Source organism: Aythya marila (assembly GCF_965140915.1).
Source record: "Aythya marila genome assembly, chromosome: 16".
Taxonomy (NCBI): Eukaryota; Metazoa; Chordata; class Aves; order Anseriformes; family Anatidae; genus Aythya; species Aythya marila.
Window position 1 is genome coordinate 15,961,245 of NC_139057.1, and position 13,550 is coordinate 15,974,794.

Genomic DNA, 13,550 nt, shown 5'->3' on the forward strand with positions numbered 1-13,550 from the left:
ATTCTCACCAGCCCTGCAGATTTCTGGGTTTAGGACAGCTCTGATCACTCTACACCAGCAGCCTTTGAGATCAGAGGGAAGGGACACTGTAACCACTTCCTAAACCTGGGACTCTGCAGCCACTTTCCTGGCAGTGTCCCTGATATTAACTGGAGCCACTACAAGCTAAAGGGCTGACCCTCAGGCTTCCCTCATCTCTCAGGGCAGGGCAGCCGCTGGTCTCAACCCAGAGCTGGGAGGAACTGGGCCACCAGCACGATGAACAGCCGAAGCACCCCTTGGTTTTTGTGTTCCTTGGTGTGTTCAGCTTGCTGGACGTGACAGGGAAAAGGAGGGGCTGGGTCTGCTGGGAGAGTCATCACAAGGTGCAAGAAGGCTGCCAGAGCTGATTTCTTCTTGGAAAGAGGAAGATCCAAGGAGCATGGCCTTGCCAAGTAAAGAAACAGTCCCCTTGCCCTTGGCTCTTGCTCTCCTAACCAGCCTCTCCTCCCTGAGCGCTGTCAGCTCAAGCACTTTGCTCTTGGGCTGGGTCTGGCTGGCACGGGGTGAGTTTTCTTCATGCTGTGTCCTAGGTTTGTGCCTAAAACAGAGCTGATAACACAGTTTAGCTGCTGCTTAGCAGTGCCTGCACAGCAACGAGCAGCTCCTTTTCCCACTCTGTTCCCGTGAGCAGGCTGTCAGGGGGCAGAGCCAGGACAGAGGACCCCAGCTGGCCCAGGGGGCAGTCTGTGCCCCAGGACCTCGTGCTGGGCTGTGAAAGGGGAAGAGGAATGCCTGGGGAATGCAGGAGGAAGGGGGGCACTCAGGGTTATGGCATTTGTCTTCCCAAATAACCGCTGTGCATGTTGGGCCCTGCTTCCCCGCGGATGGCTGAGCACCTGGTGGGAAGTGAACAAATTCTTTATTTTGCTTTGCTTGTGCATGAGATTTTGCTTCCCTCGTCAATCTGTATTCATCTCAACCCACAAGCTGCTTCTCACTTTTGCCCTTCTGATTCTCCCCCCTCCCACTGGAGGGGAGAGAGCAAGCAGCTGGGGGGCCAGCAGGGGTCAACCCACCACAGCTGGGGGTTTATATGCTGCTCTTTTGTTACCTATCCCCTCCGTCCTATGGGATAGTTACTGTTCCTGTAGTGCCACATCATAATTATTGTTGCTACTTCACTTTTCCTCTCTCAGCTCCCTGCCTTTCCCCTTATGGTGCTGCTGGCCACAGGAGCAGCGGTGCTCCGTCAAGGTGGCGGCTGCAGGAGGGGATGCCCCTCTGCAGAGTGGGGCCTGCGTGCTATGTGTCAAAAGTGATTTGTGGAGAAGGTGTGAACAGAGGCTGTGTTTTATCAACAGGGCAATTGCCGTCTTGATGACGGGCTACAGAGATAACAGAAGCAGCAGAGTTCTTCCATGGAGACGCTTCAGAGGAATGCCTAAAAAACCGCCAGCAGCTGCCTCCGAGGGAGACGAGCTACAAGAGAAAGTGTGGTCTGGCAGTCAGAGCAGGAGTCAGCACATTTAAATTAGTGTTTGTCTCTCTGCTGTGTGCTTTGCTGGGTGCTGAACTGGATACCTACTTCATCTCAGCTGCGAAACTTCTCTCCCCCAGCAGAGGTGCCGTGGGGAGGGTAATGGGGTGTACCCCAAATCCATATCCTACAGACCCCAAAGGTCTGCTGACCTGCACTGGGCAAAGGCCCCCTCCTTCCTGGCAGGAGCAGGAGCAGCAGCAGGCTGGGGAATGTTGCTGGCTTGTCACCAGAGAGCCTGCAGGGGTCCCAGCTGGTGGGGCCTTCTTCAAGGGCTGGCAGGTTTTGGAGGCAGCTCAAGAGCATGAGAGCATGAGGCGACAGGTCCTAGGAGTGCCCAGCAGCTCCAGGCTACATCCGTGAGTGAGCAATGCAGTTGTTTGTACAGTTGTTCTCCCTTCCCATTGACACTTGTTGCAGACATGCCACAACAGATGCTTCCCACCAGCACAACGGATACTTGGACTCATCTGGGGCTGGTACCCGTAACTGTAATCCAGCTAACAAAACACTCTGCCTGTCACAGGGCTGTCACAAAGATTTGTTAATTTCCGTTGACAGGAGGCCTGTCAGGTTACCCTGTAATCAGGAAGGAGGAAGAACTTTTAACTTAGGTGCCAGGAAGAATGCAACCCACAGGATAGCTACACGCTGCCCTCAACAACAGAGAATTATTTAGGAGTAAGAGCTACCCCCTGGAGGGGCAGGCAGAGGCAGACTGCTGCAGGAGGGAGAAGAGCAGGGCCAGGGCAGGCTTCCCACAGCTGGCATTCGGGTTTCACCTCACGGGTGATGAATGTCTCCTGTATGGGAACAGCTGCTGCCTGGCATCAGGGTGAATCTGGACACATCACCTGCAGTGTCTCCCAGCACACGATGGGTTTCCAACAGCAACCGGGTCTGGAGCAGAGAGCAGGGGGTGGCTCTGTGCAGAGCTGGGCGTGAAGCTGCAGGTACTGAAAGCTTCCACGATTTGTGTGCTGAGCAGTGCTGGAGAGGCTGCCTGGGAGCAGGACTGCATGGGCTCACCCTGCTGTTTGTCTCTCAGGATGTCTGCTGAAGGCCTCTCTTGGCTTTTTTTTTTTTCAGGGAAATTGGCGGTGGTAGTCTTTTAAATTCTAATTCTACCCTGACCATATGTGCAAAGCAGCACTAAATTCTAGGAAGGATCCACATGCACCAAGTTCATAGAAACACCCCAGAAATCCCTCCTGTGGCAAAGTGCAGGAGGCTTGAACTCACAAAGCTTATATGAGATCAAGCGGTGAACAGTCCTCTGTGGAAGAAACAAGAATGCCTTGACGAAGACATTCAGGAAAAAATGGAAGAGGACAGTATTTTGTCACCACTACCTTCTGTTGCCTCATTTTCTGAGCACGCAGAAGCACTTGGAGGCCTCTGCTGGGAAGAAGAGAGGTGGCCTGCAGGCCTTGCTGGCCCGACGCGGTGTGGCTGTGTCCCTGGCCTGGCAGATGATGGCTGTGGGATTGCATCACACAGGGCTCCAGCCCATGCGGCCACAAAGTTTGGATAATGAAGTGATGTCAGTAAGAGCTGACTATGCCAGCAGCCAAACAGAAACGTGTCCTGGGAGCCTAGGGGGAATAGGTGGGAGCAGAAGCGATGCCCAGTCCTTGGCTGAAGTTGCAGGTCTCCAGATGAAGTGCTCTTCAGAGGGCAGGTCCCTCTTGGTTAGCACAAGATTTGCTTCCCAGCTCACCCACGTGCTCTCTGTGTTTTTCAGGGGTGTTTCTCCAGCCTCTCCGAGCCTCAGTTTAGCCATCTGTAAAACAGGAACTGCCTCCTGCGAAAGCCTGTCACTAAGCATCACCCGTCTGTGTTGTGAGAGTCACGTCCTGAGACCGACAGACCATCTAGCTGCTGCTAGGGTGGCCCACTGAGTCACAGCACACGAGTGCAGCACCAGCTCTGAAATGCATGGAGTGCCTGAGAGCCCAACATGGAAATATTCACCACTTAAGAGCAAAACTGAGTGAGGACAGGCCCTCTGTGTCCTGTCTCTGAGCAGAGAGGTTGGTGGTGCCTGCAGGGTACAAGCCAGAGTGAGCAAGCAGCCAGTGCTGCAGTCAGAGTAGGGAAGCGAGGCTGGGGGCAGGTGGGATGCATTGCCCTGGAGGGCAAACAGGGCTGGAGAAGTCCGCTGTCACCTCTTGATAAGGTGGTCCCCACCCCATCTCCGTGTCCAAGCGAGGGAAGAGTTCAGCCTCCCTGGCCCACTTGACTAGCATTGCCAGCAGCTGGTAGGACAGGATCTCCTTAGGAATATTCCTCCCCAAAGCCCTTTGGGGCCCTCTTTCCAAGGATTGATCCCATTTGTTCATATTTCAAGCTGATCCCAACCTCTGGCCACCAGCTCTGACAACACTTCTGCCTGGGTGCTGACTACCAGCACGACACACAATGTACTTCCCTCTGTCACTGCTTCCTCCTGGAAAAACTCGGGATTTATCACATCAAAAACAGAAAACGCATGAAATGAAAAGCAAACAAAGCACTGGGCTCAAGCATTCAGTAGTTTCAAACAACAAATACCAAAGCAATAGGAAAGACATCACCTGCTGCAAACTCCTGGCTAGAATTTGCCTATGTGTATAGTTACTCATATTTAGATGTGTGTGTATACAAGTGTATTCACACATGCATACACCTACTGTGTATGCCTAGAGAACAAAAGAGTATGACACCATGTATGCTAAGACACATCAAGAATACACAAAAAATCTATATAGTGAAGGGTTTAAAAAAAAATCAGAATTTCACCAGTCAGCTTAAAAGAATCTTTCCTATCTGCCCAAAAGCAGTAAAACAAACACATACGGCTGACTCTGCTCCTACCTGCTTAGTGGCATGTTTAACCTTCACCTGTATATTAAATAGATATCCTTGGTTTGATAACAGAAGTTATCATGCCTTTTAAAACACTATCTTTTCTTACTTTCTTAGTCTCATAATGGAGTGCAGGAAAACAGAGAGAAGGAAGAGGGGGGGAAAGATCTTTTAGCACAGGGGTTGTGTTCACACCACATCTCCCCAGCGCTCGCATCTGCTGGCATCAGCCTGACAATACCTTCAGGAGCTGCGATGGGACTGATCCTGGGGGATGATGATGAAGCCCCCAAAAGCAGGTCTTTTGTAAGCAGTGAGTGCCCTGCTGGCACTTTGGTACTGTGGCCATAGGCATTTCCTCACATGTAAGCTACAGACACTGACAATTTAAGGCTTCTGCCTGTTTTGGTGTTGGCATTGCTGATTTTGCCTGACATCCCTGAAATCCCAGGCTCCTCTCGGTGTTTGGCATATAACATGTTCCACACCACAATCAGAACCTGGCTTCAGCTGAACTTGGAGCCAAATCCCTCTCTACTCCCTGGTAAGTATATTATTTTTATTCTAAAGCCAAGCTATAAAGGCAATGGCACATACAGGTATTTGTGGAGTAGTTCTGCAGTAAACCTGGGCAAGTGCTGCTACCTCCCCTCCAACACCTGGCAGTCCCTCGCTGTGCAGCCTCAGTGCAGCAGGAGGAAGCTCAGCACTCTCTGGTTCAGGGAAAGGGGATGAATCAAAGGTGACTGACCTGCCTGCGAGCACACTGTTTGCCAATAATCTAAAAGGCAAACCCAGATCTCTCCAAGGACAAAGACTACCTCAACTGCAAAAGCAACTCCCTAATGTAAATATGTCATATCGCCATTCTTTATTGCTGACAGCCTTCATGTACCACAGCACAAGAGAGAACAAAGTCCTGTGCCTGTGAATAGAGTCCTGTGCTTGTAAATTAGAGCCTTCCCTACATTCCCAGCACGAGGTTACAGCTGGTCACTTCCTCATCTGTGTCTGCCCTCAGTGTTCCACATAGCTATCTATTTAGGCTACTCTGTATAATTTAAGAATTAAAACTAAACACTGTGTTACCTACAGCCACACCATGTTAGATGAGCTTAAACAACCGTAAAATTCCTGGGATCTATTAAAAGAAGCATTCAGCGCGTGCATTAATCAACAGATGCTCCATAGCTGTGCATCCGAGCACCACAAGTGAGGAGCAGGCTGAAAGGCCTCCTGCCCAAATGATTGCTTTCTGTTGTGACCATGCTGTCAGCCCGTGGAAAGCTATCTGCACAGCAATGCCAGAGCAGCTTTGGTTCAGCAGTTATCTCCGTCACAGGGAGTCTCACTGACCCCTTTTCAGAAGCCACTACAGGACAAGCAAGCGGTGGTATTTCCTGCAGACGAGTCAGCAAGAAGACACGAAAATCACCATCCCCAAATACAGAACAATTTATATATTATAATTTGATATCACCTCTGGTTATTTCACCCATAGTGTGCTGCTGTGAGCGATGACACTTGCTTTACATGGAAATGGAAGAGTTGTCAGAAGCTGAGTGACGGTGCCTCTGGGTACCTTGCTCCCACACAGTCCCAAGCAGTCCTTGATGCCCCCAGCCACCCTGATGCTCACTTCTGCAGGGGTTCCTGGGTTCTTTGTCTTCCTTTCATCTTTTTCCTCTTTTTTCGCCCACTTCAGATCCTGGCTTTTGTGAGGCTCAGCCTCATGTGTGTGTCTCTGTAGGCTCCCAAGCCTCTATTGCTCTGACTCCTTCCTTCCACGTCCCTTCCTGAATCCTTCACATGGCCCCCAGCACTCATCTGTGGTCCACCTTTGGCCTAGGCCAGCAGGCAAAGTGAAGAGGTCAGTTCACATCTTGAAGAGTTACGTCTGCAGTCATCCCTTTCCTACATCAATCTCTCAGGATTCAAAGCACACGACAACTACAAGGCCAGTAAAACAAAACAAGTGTGGAGTTTCCTGACTATGCTGGTTGAGAGATTTAAGGAACAAAAACAACCAAAAAAAAAAAAAAAAAAAAAAAGGCTAAGACCAGAACCAAAACAACTCAAAACAAAGGGAAGAAAAACAAAGAAAAAAAAAAAAAAGCAAAACAGAGCTATAATTTCTGGCCTTCATTCTTAGGCCAGATGACCTACTCTTCACGCCAAGCAAAACTCAAGTGAATGACTAGTAAAGATAGTTTTAAGTTTTTCTCTGTTTTGCTCCAGCCTTGTACAGAGTTGGATATCACTCTGGTGACAACTGCAGGAGGCCATTTCAACAGGTAAAGATTACACGGGACTCAAGCCATGCCCTCTTTTGCACTGCTGTGATGACCCCACTTCTTCCACTATTCACTGTTTTGCTGACAAGGACTGGAAGAAGAGGACAGGAAATAAAGGGAAATAAAGACAATTCACCTTTTAGCAAACAGCTACTGTCAGCCACCTAGAGTGACTTGCACTGATGAAACAATCCATACCCCTCTGGTGTTTCGACACAGGACTTTTGGAGCGCTTCACTAATACTGGCAAATTTTGAATTTTAACTCTTGTGGAAAAAAAGGAAGACAACATTCACCAGGAATTTTCCTGTGTTTCATCAGCTTAAGTGTAATTCATTCTGGATCAAGCTTCATTATTTGTGGATGAAACTTTTTTCATAATGTCCACTGTCCACTCCAAAGCATTGTAAAAACTGAGATCAAAAAGAGGAAGCATCCCAGCTCTTGGTGTGCTTAAGGCCCACAGACCTCCAGGTTCGAAATGGAGTGGGACGTGCACATCACCTCTGGAAATCAATCAGCTTGCACCAACTTGCAAAGTGGCATCCTCCTTTTTCACTGGCATCAGTGGGCTTTACGTGCTCCACACCACGCATCCCTACAGTAAAGCCAGGCACACCAGACTGTCCCAAACACACTCAATGGGGAAAGTGAATTAAAGCCAGTGGTGTTTAGCAAATGGCATATTGTAGGTAATTATCCAGTGTAAGGGGAAAAAGAAAAAGAAAAAAAAAAAAAAAGTTTTGGTTGTAACTCTGGTAAGAAGGTTACCACAAAACTACATTACACTCATGCTCATACTTCTTTGAAAGGCATTCACTTTCACATACGCAGATCACATGAGTATCAGCCTGTCTGTGAAATGAAACTACAATTTCATTTCGATTGAAGTGTGTGGCAGAAGTTCTAAAAGGCCTTCAAAATGACCCGAGGTTTACAAACCAGCGTGCCTATTTGTACAAACCCCACACTTTCCTTGAGAATGTCAAACCAAAAATGCATAGAAATGCACACGATGCTACCATGCTATTTGCTTGCACAGTGCCTGTCACCCCAGCATCGCCAACATTCACTGAGTAGATATATGTTCACAACTGGCTCTGTGAGCCGGGCAGTGTTTGTAGGCCTAGCTACCTAGGCATGCAGGTAGGAAAGGATGCACGGGTGTCCTGCTTTTAGCTGGGATAGAGTTGTTTTTTTCTCCTAGTGGCTGGCATGGTGCAGTGTTTGGAATTTAGGACAAGAATAACACTGATAACACACCAGTGTTTCAGCGGTTGCAGAGCAGCGCTTTTGTTAAGCCTAGGACCTTCCAGCTTCTCAGATGGCCCTGCTGGAGCTGGGAGGGGACAGACCCGGGACCCCAGCCCCAGGGGATGTCCCACATCATGCTTGGCATAACACTGGGGGGCTGCTGCTGCTTGGGGACACTGGCTGGCAGGTGGTGAGCAGCTGTAATCTGCATCACTTGCTGTTTTATAGTTCTTTTCCTTTTCTGTCCCATTAAACTGCCTTTATCTCAACCCACGATCTTTATCTGTTTCCTGATCCTCTCCCCATCCCTCCGGGGTGGTTGTGTCGTGCTGTGCTGCCCACCAGGACAGCTCCCGGGCACACCTACCTCAGGGCCACCGTCTGCAAGGGAGAGCAGTTCAAACTTAGGCCGGGCAAGGCTGACAACCATCTACTTAACAGGTTTTACTAAATACATTTTAATTCGCCACCACGTGATGCTTTAATTCACCACACGACATTGAAATTCATGACCACATGACACTTTAATGCACGATATTTCAATCCACGACCACCCCATGACATGTTATTCACATTACATGTTGTTCACATGGTGTTTTAATTCACGTGCTGTTTTAAAGCATTTTGACGCCAGCCCGGCGCTGTGGTTGCTGCCTTGGGGCGGCTGCGGGTGAGGGGAGGATGAGGCAAGGGGGCAAAATGGCGGCGGGCGACTATGGCGTGGGGGGGGTCACGATGACGTCACGCCACGGCTCCGGGCAGTGACGTCACCGCGTTGCTACGCGACGGGCCCACAGCTCTCGCGCGACAACGCCCCCTCCCTCCCCGCTCCGCTCTGCGCAGGCGCGCCCTCCCACCCCGCAGCCTCCCTCTCGTTCCCCACCATAGAGTTGGCGGAGGCGCCGGCTAGAGCGGCCGCGACGCTCCCGGAAGTGGCGCGGTTTGAGCCGGCGGGCGGCAAGATGGCGGAGTGAGTGCGGCGGGGGGCGGCCCGCCGGGGGGCGGGGACCGTTCCCCTCAGCGGAAGCCTCCCTGCGCCCGGCTCGGGCCCCCGGGGCAGCACGGGCGGCTCCTGGGCCTCGGGGCTGGGCTCTGCATGGGGGGGGGGCGCGGGATGGTGTGATGAGCTGCGGGGAGCAGCCCGGGGGAAGGCCGGGCCCTTGGGTGGGCCTGGGTGGGCCCTCAGTGGTCCTGAGTGGTCCCCGAGCGGCTCCCGCAGGCCGTGGGCCCCGGACGCTGTCAGGCTGGGTGCCGCTGCGTCAGGCTCTCGCTGCCTCCCCCAGCTGCGTTGCAGGGTGTTTGGTGCCAGCAGCGCACGAAGACACTGGGCAATAAAAACCTCAGTGTATACGAAATTCCACCGTTTGTCCGGGATCAGAGAGCGCTTCTGGAAGCAGCCTGCATGTGTTGGTTGTGGCACAAATCGGTGTGATGTGGGGTTTGTGCGTGCTGTTTCTTGGCTAATTCTTTGTCATGCTGCTCCCAGCTGGTGTAATCACATGTTGTGTAATCCTGACAGGTTTGCAAATGTCACCCATGAAGCCATCAATGTCACCCTCCGCACCACGCTGGCTGCTACCACCAAGCTGGTGGTACCTACACCTGCTAAACCTATCCTTCCAGTGCAGACTGGAGTCCAAGCACAGCAAGAGGAGCAATCTAGTGGCATGACAATTTTTTTTAGTCTTCTTGTATTAGGTGAATGATGAACTGAAAGTCTCTTAATTGCTCTTAAGCATACTCTGCATGTGAGGATGTGGGCTGACTTTCAGAATCTTTTTCTCTGTGAAACGAAGTATTGTATAGGCACAAGGACTGAGAAGAGTTAGGTGTATATACACATATAATTAATCACCTGGCCTCCCCCAGACCCATTGAAAGAGAGGCCCATTGCAGACCTTTTCACGTTGATCTCAAAGTGCAGACAACATGTTTAATTGGCTTCATGTTCTTAATCAAGCACATGGCATATGTGTATGTATGAGAAAGATGCTGTCAGAACGCCCTGTGGTGCTTGGATCTCTCTTTGAGGAGAGAATACTGGATGGATTTCAATTTTGATTGGTTGTAGCACTTCCAGACATCGCTCGAGATACTTTGTTATATAGGGCGATGCCGGACAGTTGGGTTTACCTGCACGGGTACTAAAGTACAGTATCTATTTGTCTGGCTCTGTCAGGTTTCTAACGTTCTTACCAGTGCAAGAGCTACTTGCAGATTGCCATAGTTATGCTAACATTGTTACACATACAGAGGGATTTTGAATGGCAGATGCCCACCCAATTCTCTAGTCTAGGCTGTCATCTTTCCTTTAGTAGAATATAGCTGTCTCCTACCATCTGCTTTGAGCAATGCTGTAGTCAAAACTGTAACAATAACAAAATTTTCACAGAGGATTACTTGTCTGTTTTCTTTTGTGTGTGTGCATGCTTGGTTTCTCCAAAGCAAGCTTTGCTGAAAGAACCTTTTTTCTGCCAGACAGGTCAGCTAGTCTTCCAAGTGGTCACTCTTGCCTGTAGCAAATGAAGGAAATAATAGTGAAATGTGGAGTTGAAAGCAGATCAGAAACTTCTGCAAATCATATGGATTAAAAAATAAATAAATTATTTCTACAGTATCAGTTTGTCTTCAAAGAGGGCTGATGTTTTCCCAGTGGTCAGTGGTCTAGTAGAATTTGAACAGAAATGAAAGACCAAAGCAAAATGCAGTAGTTCAGAAAACTTGTAAGATTAAAGTTAAAATTTCTAAGTATGCATGTCTCGTGGATTTTAAAAGGTCAGAAGAACATTAAGAACAGAGCTATCATTTATTGACTGTGTTCCAGCCTGCTTATGCCAGTACGATAGCTTAATGTATCTTGAAAGCATCACCCTCAGGACAGAGGAGTCCCATGAACAAAGTAGAACTAGTATAAAAGCTTATTGTTCGTAGTTACTGCCATTCATAGTAATCTCATTTAAGAGCGTAGTAAGGACAAACATGAATGTGCCGACAACACTCAAATCTGGATGTTATGCACTGTTATGGCCTTTAAGATGTTCTAAACTGGGATCAGAAGTAGATCTGTTCTGAGCTGCCCGTGTCAAATTCAAGCCCCAGATTTAAAGTCCCTGAAGCAGTATGAGGTAGTTTCCAATCCCAGATTTCCCATGGCTTGTTCATCTGTTCAAACACCACTTCATTTTCAATAGCCCACTGAGCCAAAAAGTCATACCTGTCTATTCTGCTGCATCCGTGGGATCCAGGAATTCCCTTCTGTCACGGGTGTGCCTACGGTACACTTCCTTAGGGGGACACTTGAATATTCTTACAACCTGTCCAGAATCATGCTTCTTCCAGCCTTTTGCCTGTTTTACTCCTGCTATGTGCAAGTGCCTGGGGGAGATGGCATGCTGCAAATACAAACTGAGCAGTCCTACACAAGGAATAGGTGACAAGCAGCTAAGGAATCTACTGGGCTGCCACACAGTATTTCTGGTGGTGGGAGGTGCTTCTTAGGCCATGGTTGCTTTTTATTTTATTGTCAAAGTGAAGTAAAAATAGTAGAAAGAAGCTGGCACTTAGACCTGCTAAATGGAAAGCATATTTGTGCTTGCATTGGAGTTCACTGGAAATCTGCATGGTACAGATACCTTTATGGATCTGTCACGGGCAATAGCAGTATGGAATGCTTTTAACACAGTAATCCTAAATGTCTTTGTTGGACGCATATTATTTGTGCTTAATGGATAGGAAATTGGTCAAAACTCAGTAGTACTGATGGACAAGTGTACAAAAACTGCTTGGGGTACGTGATGAGGTTATTGCTTCAGCAGTTTGGCAGCTGGCAGTCAAATGTCTGAGTTGTTAGTTCCTGAACTGCTGCAGTTCTTAGTACAGTATTTAAAGTAAGCTGTTTCAGTCTGCGTCAAAGTATTATGCTGTAAACACCGGTGTTTGAAAACTGATGGGTCAATATTGTGAAGATTGGTGGAGTAGAAGTGGAGTAAATGTAGGGAAATTAGTCCTGCCAGTCTTCCTGCATGGAGCTGTCCCTGCTTGTCACTCAGAACCCGCAGTTATGGCCACGAACAATTTGCATGCCAGTAAGTGAGCAAATATGGTGTATTTCTTGAGGCCTTGCTCAGTCTGTAAGCCCATCCTTCCATCCGTTCACATGCACATAAATAAAATGTCACACTTGTATACGAGCAGGGCGTATAAGATAACAAGGGCGAGAATGATCCAAGTGATTCCAATTCCCTAGCACAGGAGAGGAGGACAAAAAAGAGTGGTAGTTGTATTTATGAGCTTTGTACTTTGTGATGCTGTACAGTGAATGCAGATCATGATGGAGGTCCCAGTAGTTCATGGGTGGTGTGAGCCAGCAAGTCACGCCAGAGCTCTGAGTTCCTGGTGGAACATATTGCACCTTTCAGACTGTAAATTAAAAGCAGTGTTCTGAACCAGCTGCAGCGTGGCTGTTGTGTTGTTGTTAACTAGGAGGAGCAGTTAAACTGAATCACCAAGAGCTGTTCACGGAAGCGAGGTCATTGCAGTTGCCACTGGGTTTGTAAACTGCACAGTTTGAAACAGTCTCTGCTGCGTTTGGCAAGCCACAGTTTGATTCCACCTATGAAATGCTGTTGACTGCTTGAGCTTCAGTTGCTTTCTGTCAAAATGCGAGCAGTAATTGTTTATATCCTAGGCCATTGCTGAAAGATTTTGTAGTGAATAGAGCAAAATGCATGTATTGCGGAGATGCAAGCCAGATGTTTCTTTGTCTGACTCTTAGTTGAGCTAGATTAAAACGGGAGAAGAATTTCAGTTCAACATGTAGAGTGTCCAAATAAAAATTGGTAGGAATTTAATGATCTAGATTGATGTGATAGATTGATGTGAGTCAAGATATTTAAGCAGTTACCAGTCCTGCAGCCTCATAGCACCACTAAACATGAGCAATAGACTCTTCTGAGGTTCCCAAAACAAGAAGGAAGCAGCCATGAGACTGTTACTGGAACTAGGGGGTGGAGGGGTTGTGCTATCTTTGCTTTTGAAGATTTCCAAGCTCAACTGGATAAGGCCATGGACAACTTCTTTGACTATGAAGTTATCCCTGTTTTGAGTAGTAGGAGGTTGGATTAGATGACACAGAGATCCCTTCCAGTGTAATTTTTTTTGGTTCTGTGATTATACATTTACATAAAGCCCATTTCCTCAAAGAGAGTCAGGTACAAAAGAGTATAGCTCTGAAATTTTAATTGAGGCTATGTGTATATGTGCTTACATGTTTCACTTCAAAAATGTGGAAATGTTAGAAAAAAAAAAAAGATATTAAAACTGCATGTTCTGTATGACTGCCATTTTTCACAGCTACTGTTCAGAGAAAACTTTCTTGTAAGTTGAATCAGCCTCTAAGAGTAGCAATATTTGTATTTTTAGAAGATAATTTTAAGTGCTAAAACTTGCCTCAGTTATTTTCTGTCATTTGTAGATTAATTTAAGTATTTCATTGAGAATTAGGAACCTAGAATTTGGTTATTTTCATCAGTGGTATTCTACTAAATCATTAGGAAAAGATTTCCTGCATGCATTTTAGAAATGCTACTTAAAAGCATATGTTATTCCCTGCTAACACTTCTAAATTTTCTACTTTT

General features: G+C 47.9%; 1 protein-coding gene across 3 annotated transcripts in view; it reads left to right on the forward strand.

Annotated features, from left to right (window-relative positions):
• Positions 1-8,819: 8,819 nt before the first annotated feature.
• The window catches only part of SLC9A8 (solute carrier family 9 member A8), a 29,649-nt gene continuing 24,918 nt past the window's right edge, over positions 8,820-13,550 (forward strand). For 2 of the 3 annotated variants that reach the window (XR_014318604.1, XM_082773168.1), the window contains exon 1: positions 8,904-9,612. Coding sequence is in view for 2 of the 3 variants with exons in the window: in XM_082773168.1 (XP_082629294.1) it covers positions 9,414-9,612 (199 nt within the window). In the remaining variant the exon portion in view is untranslated. The other variant, XM_082773169.1, reaches the window with a different exon arrangement.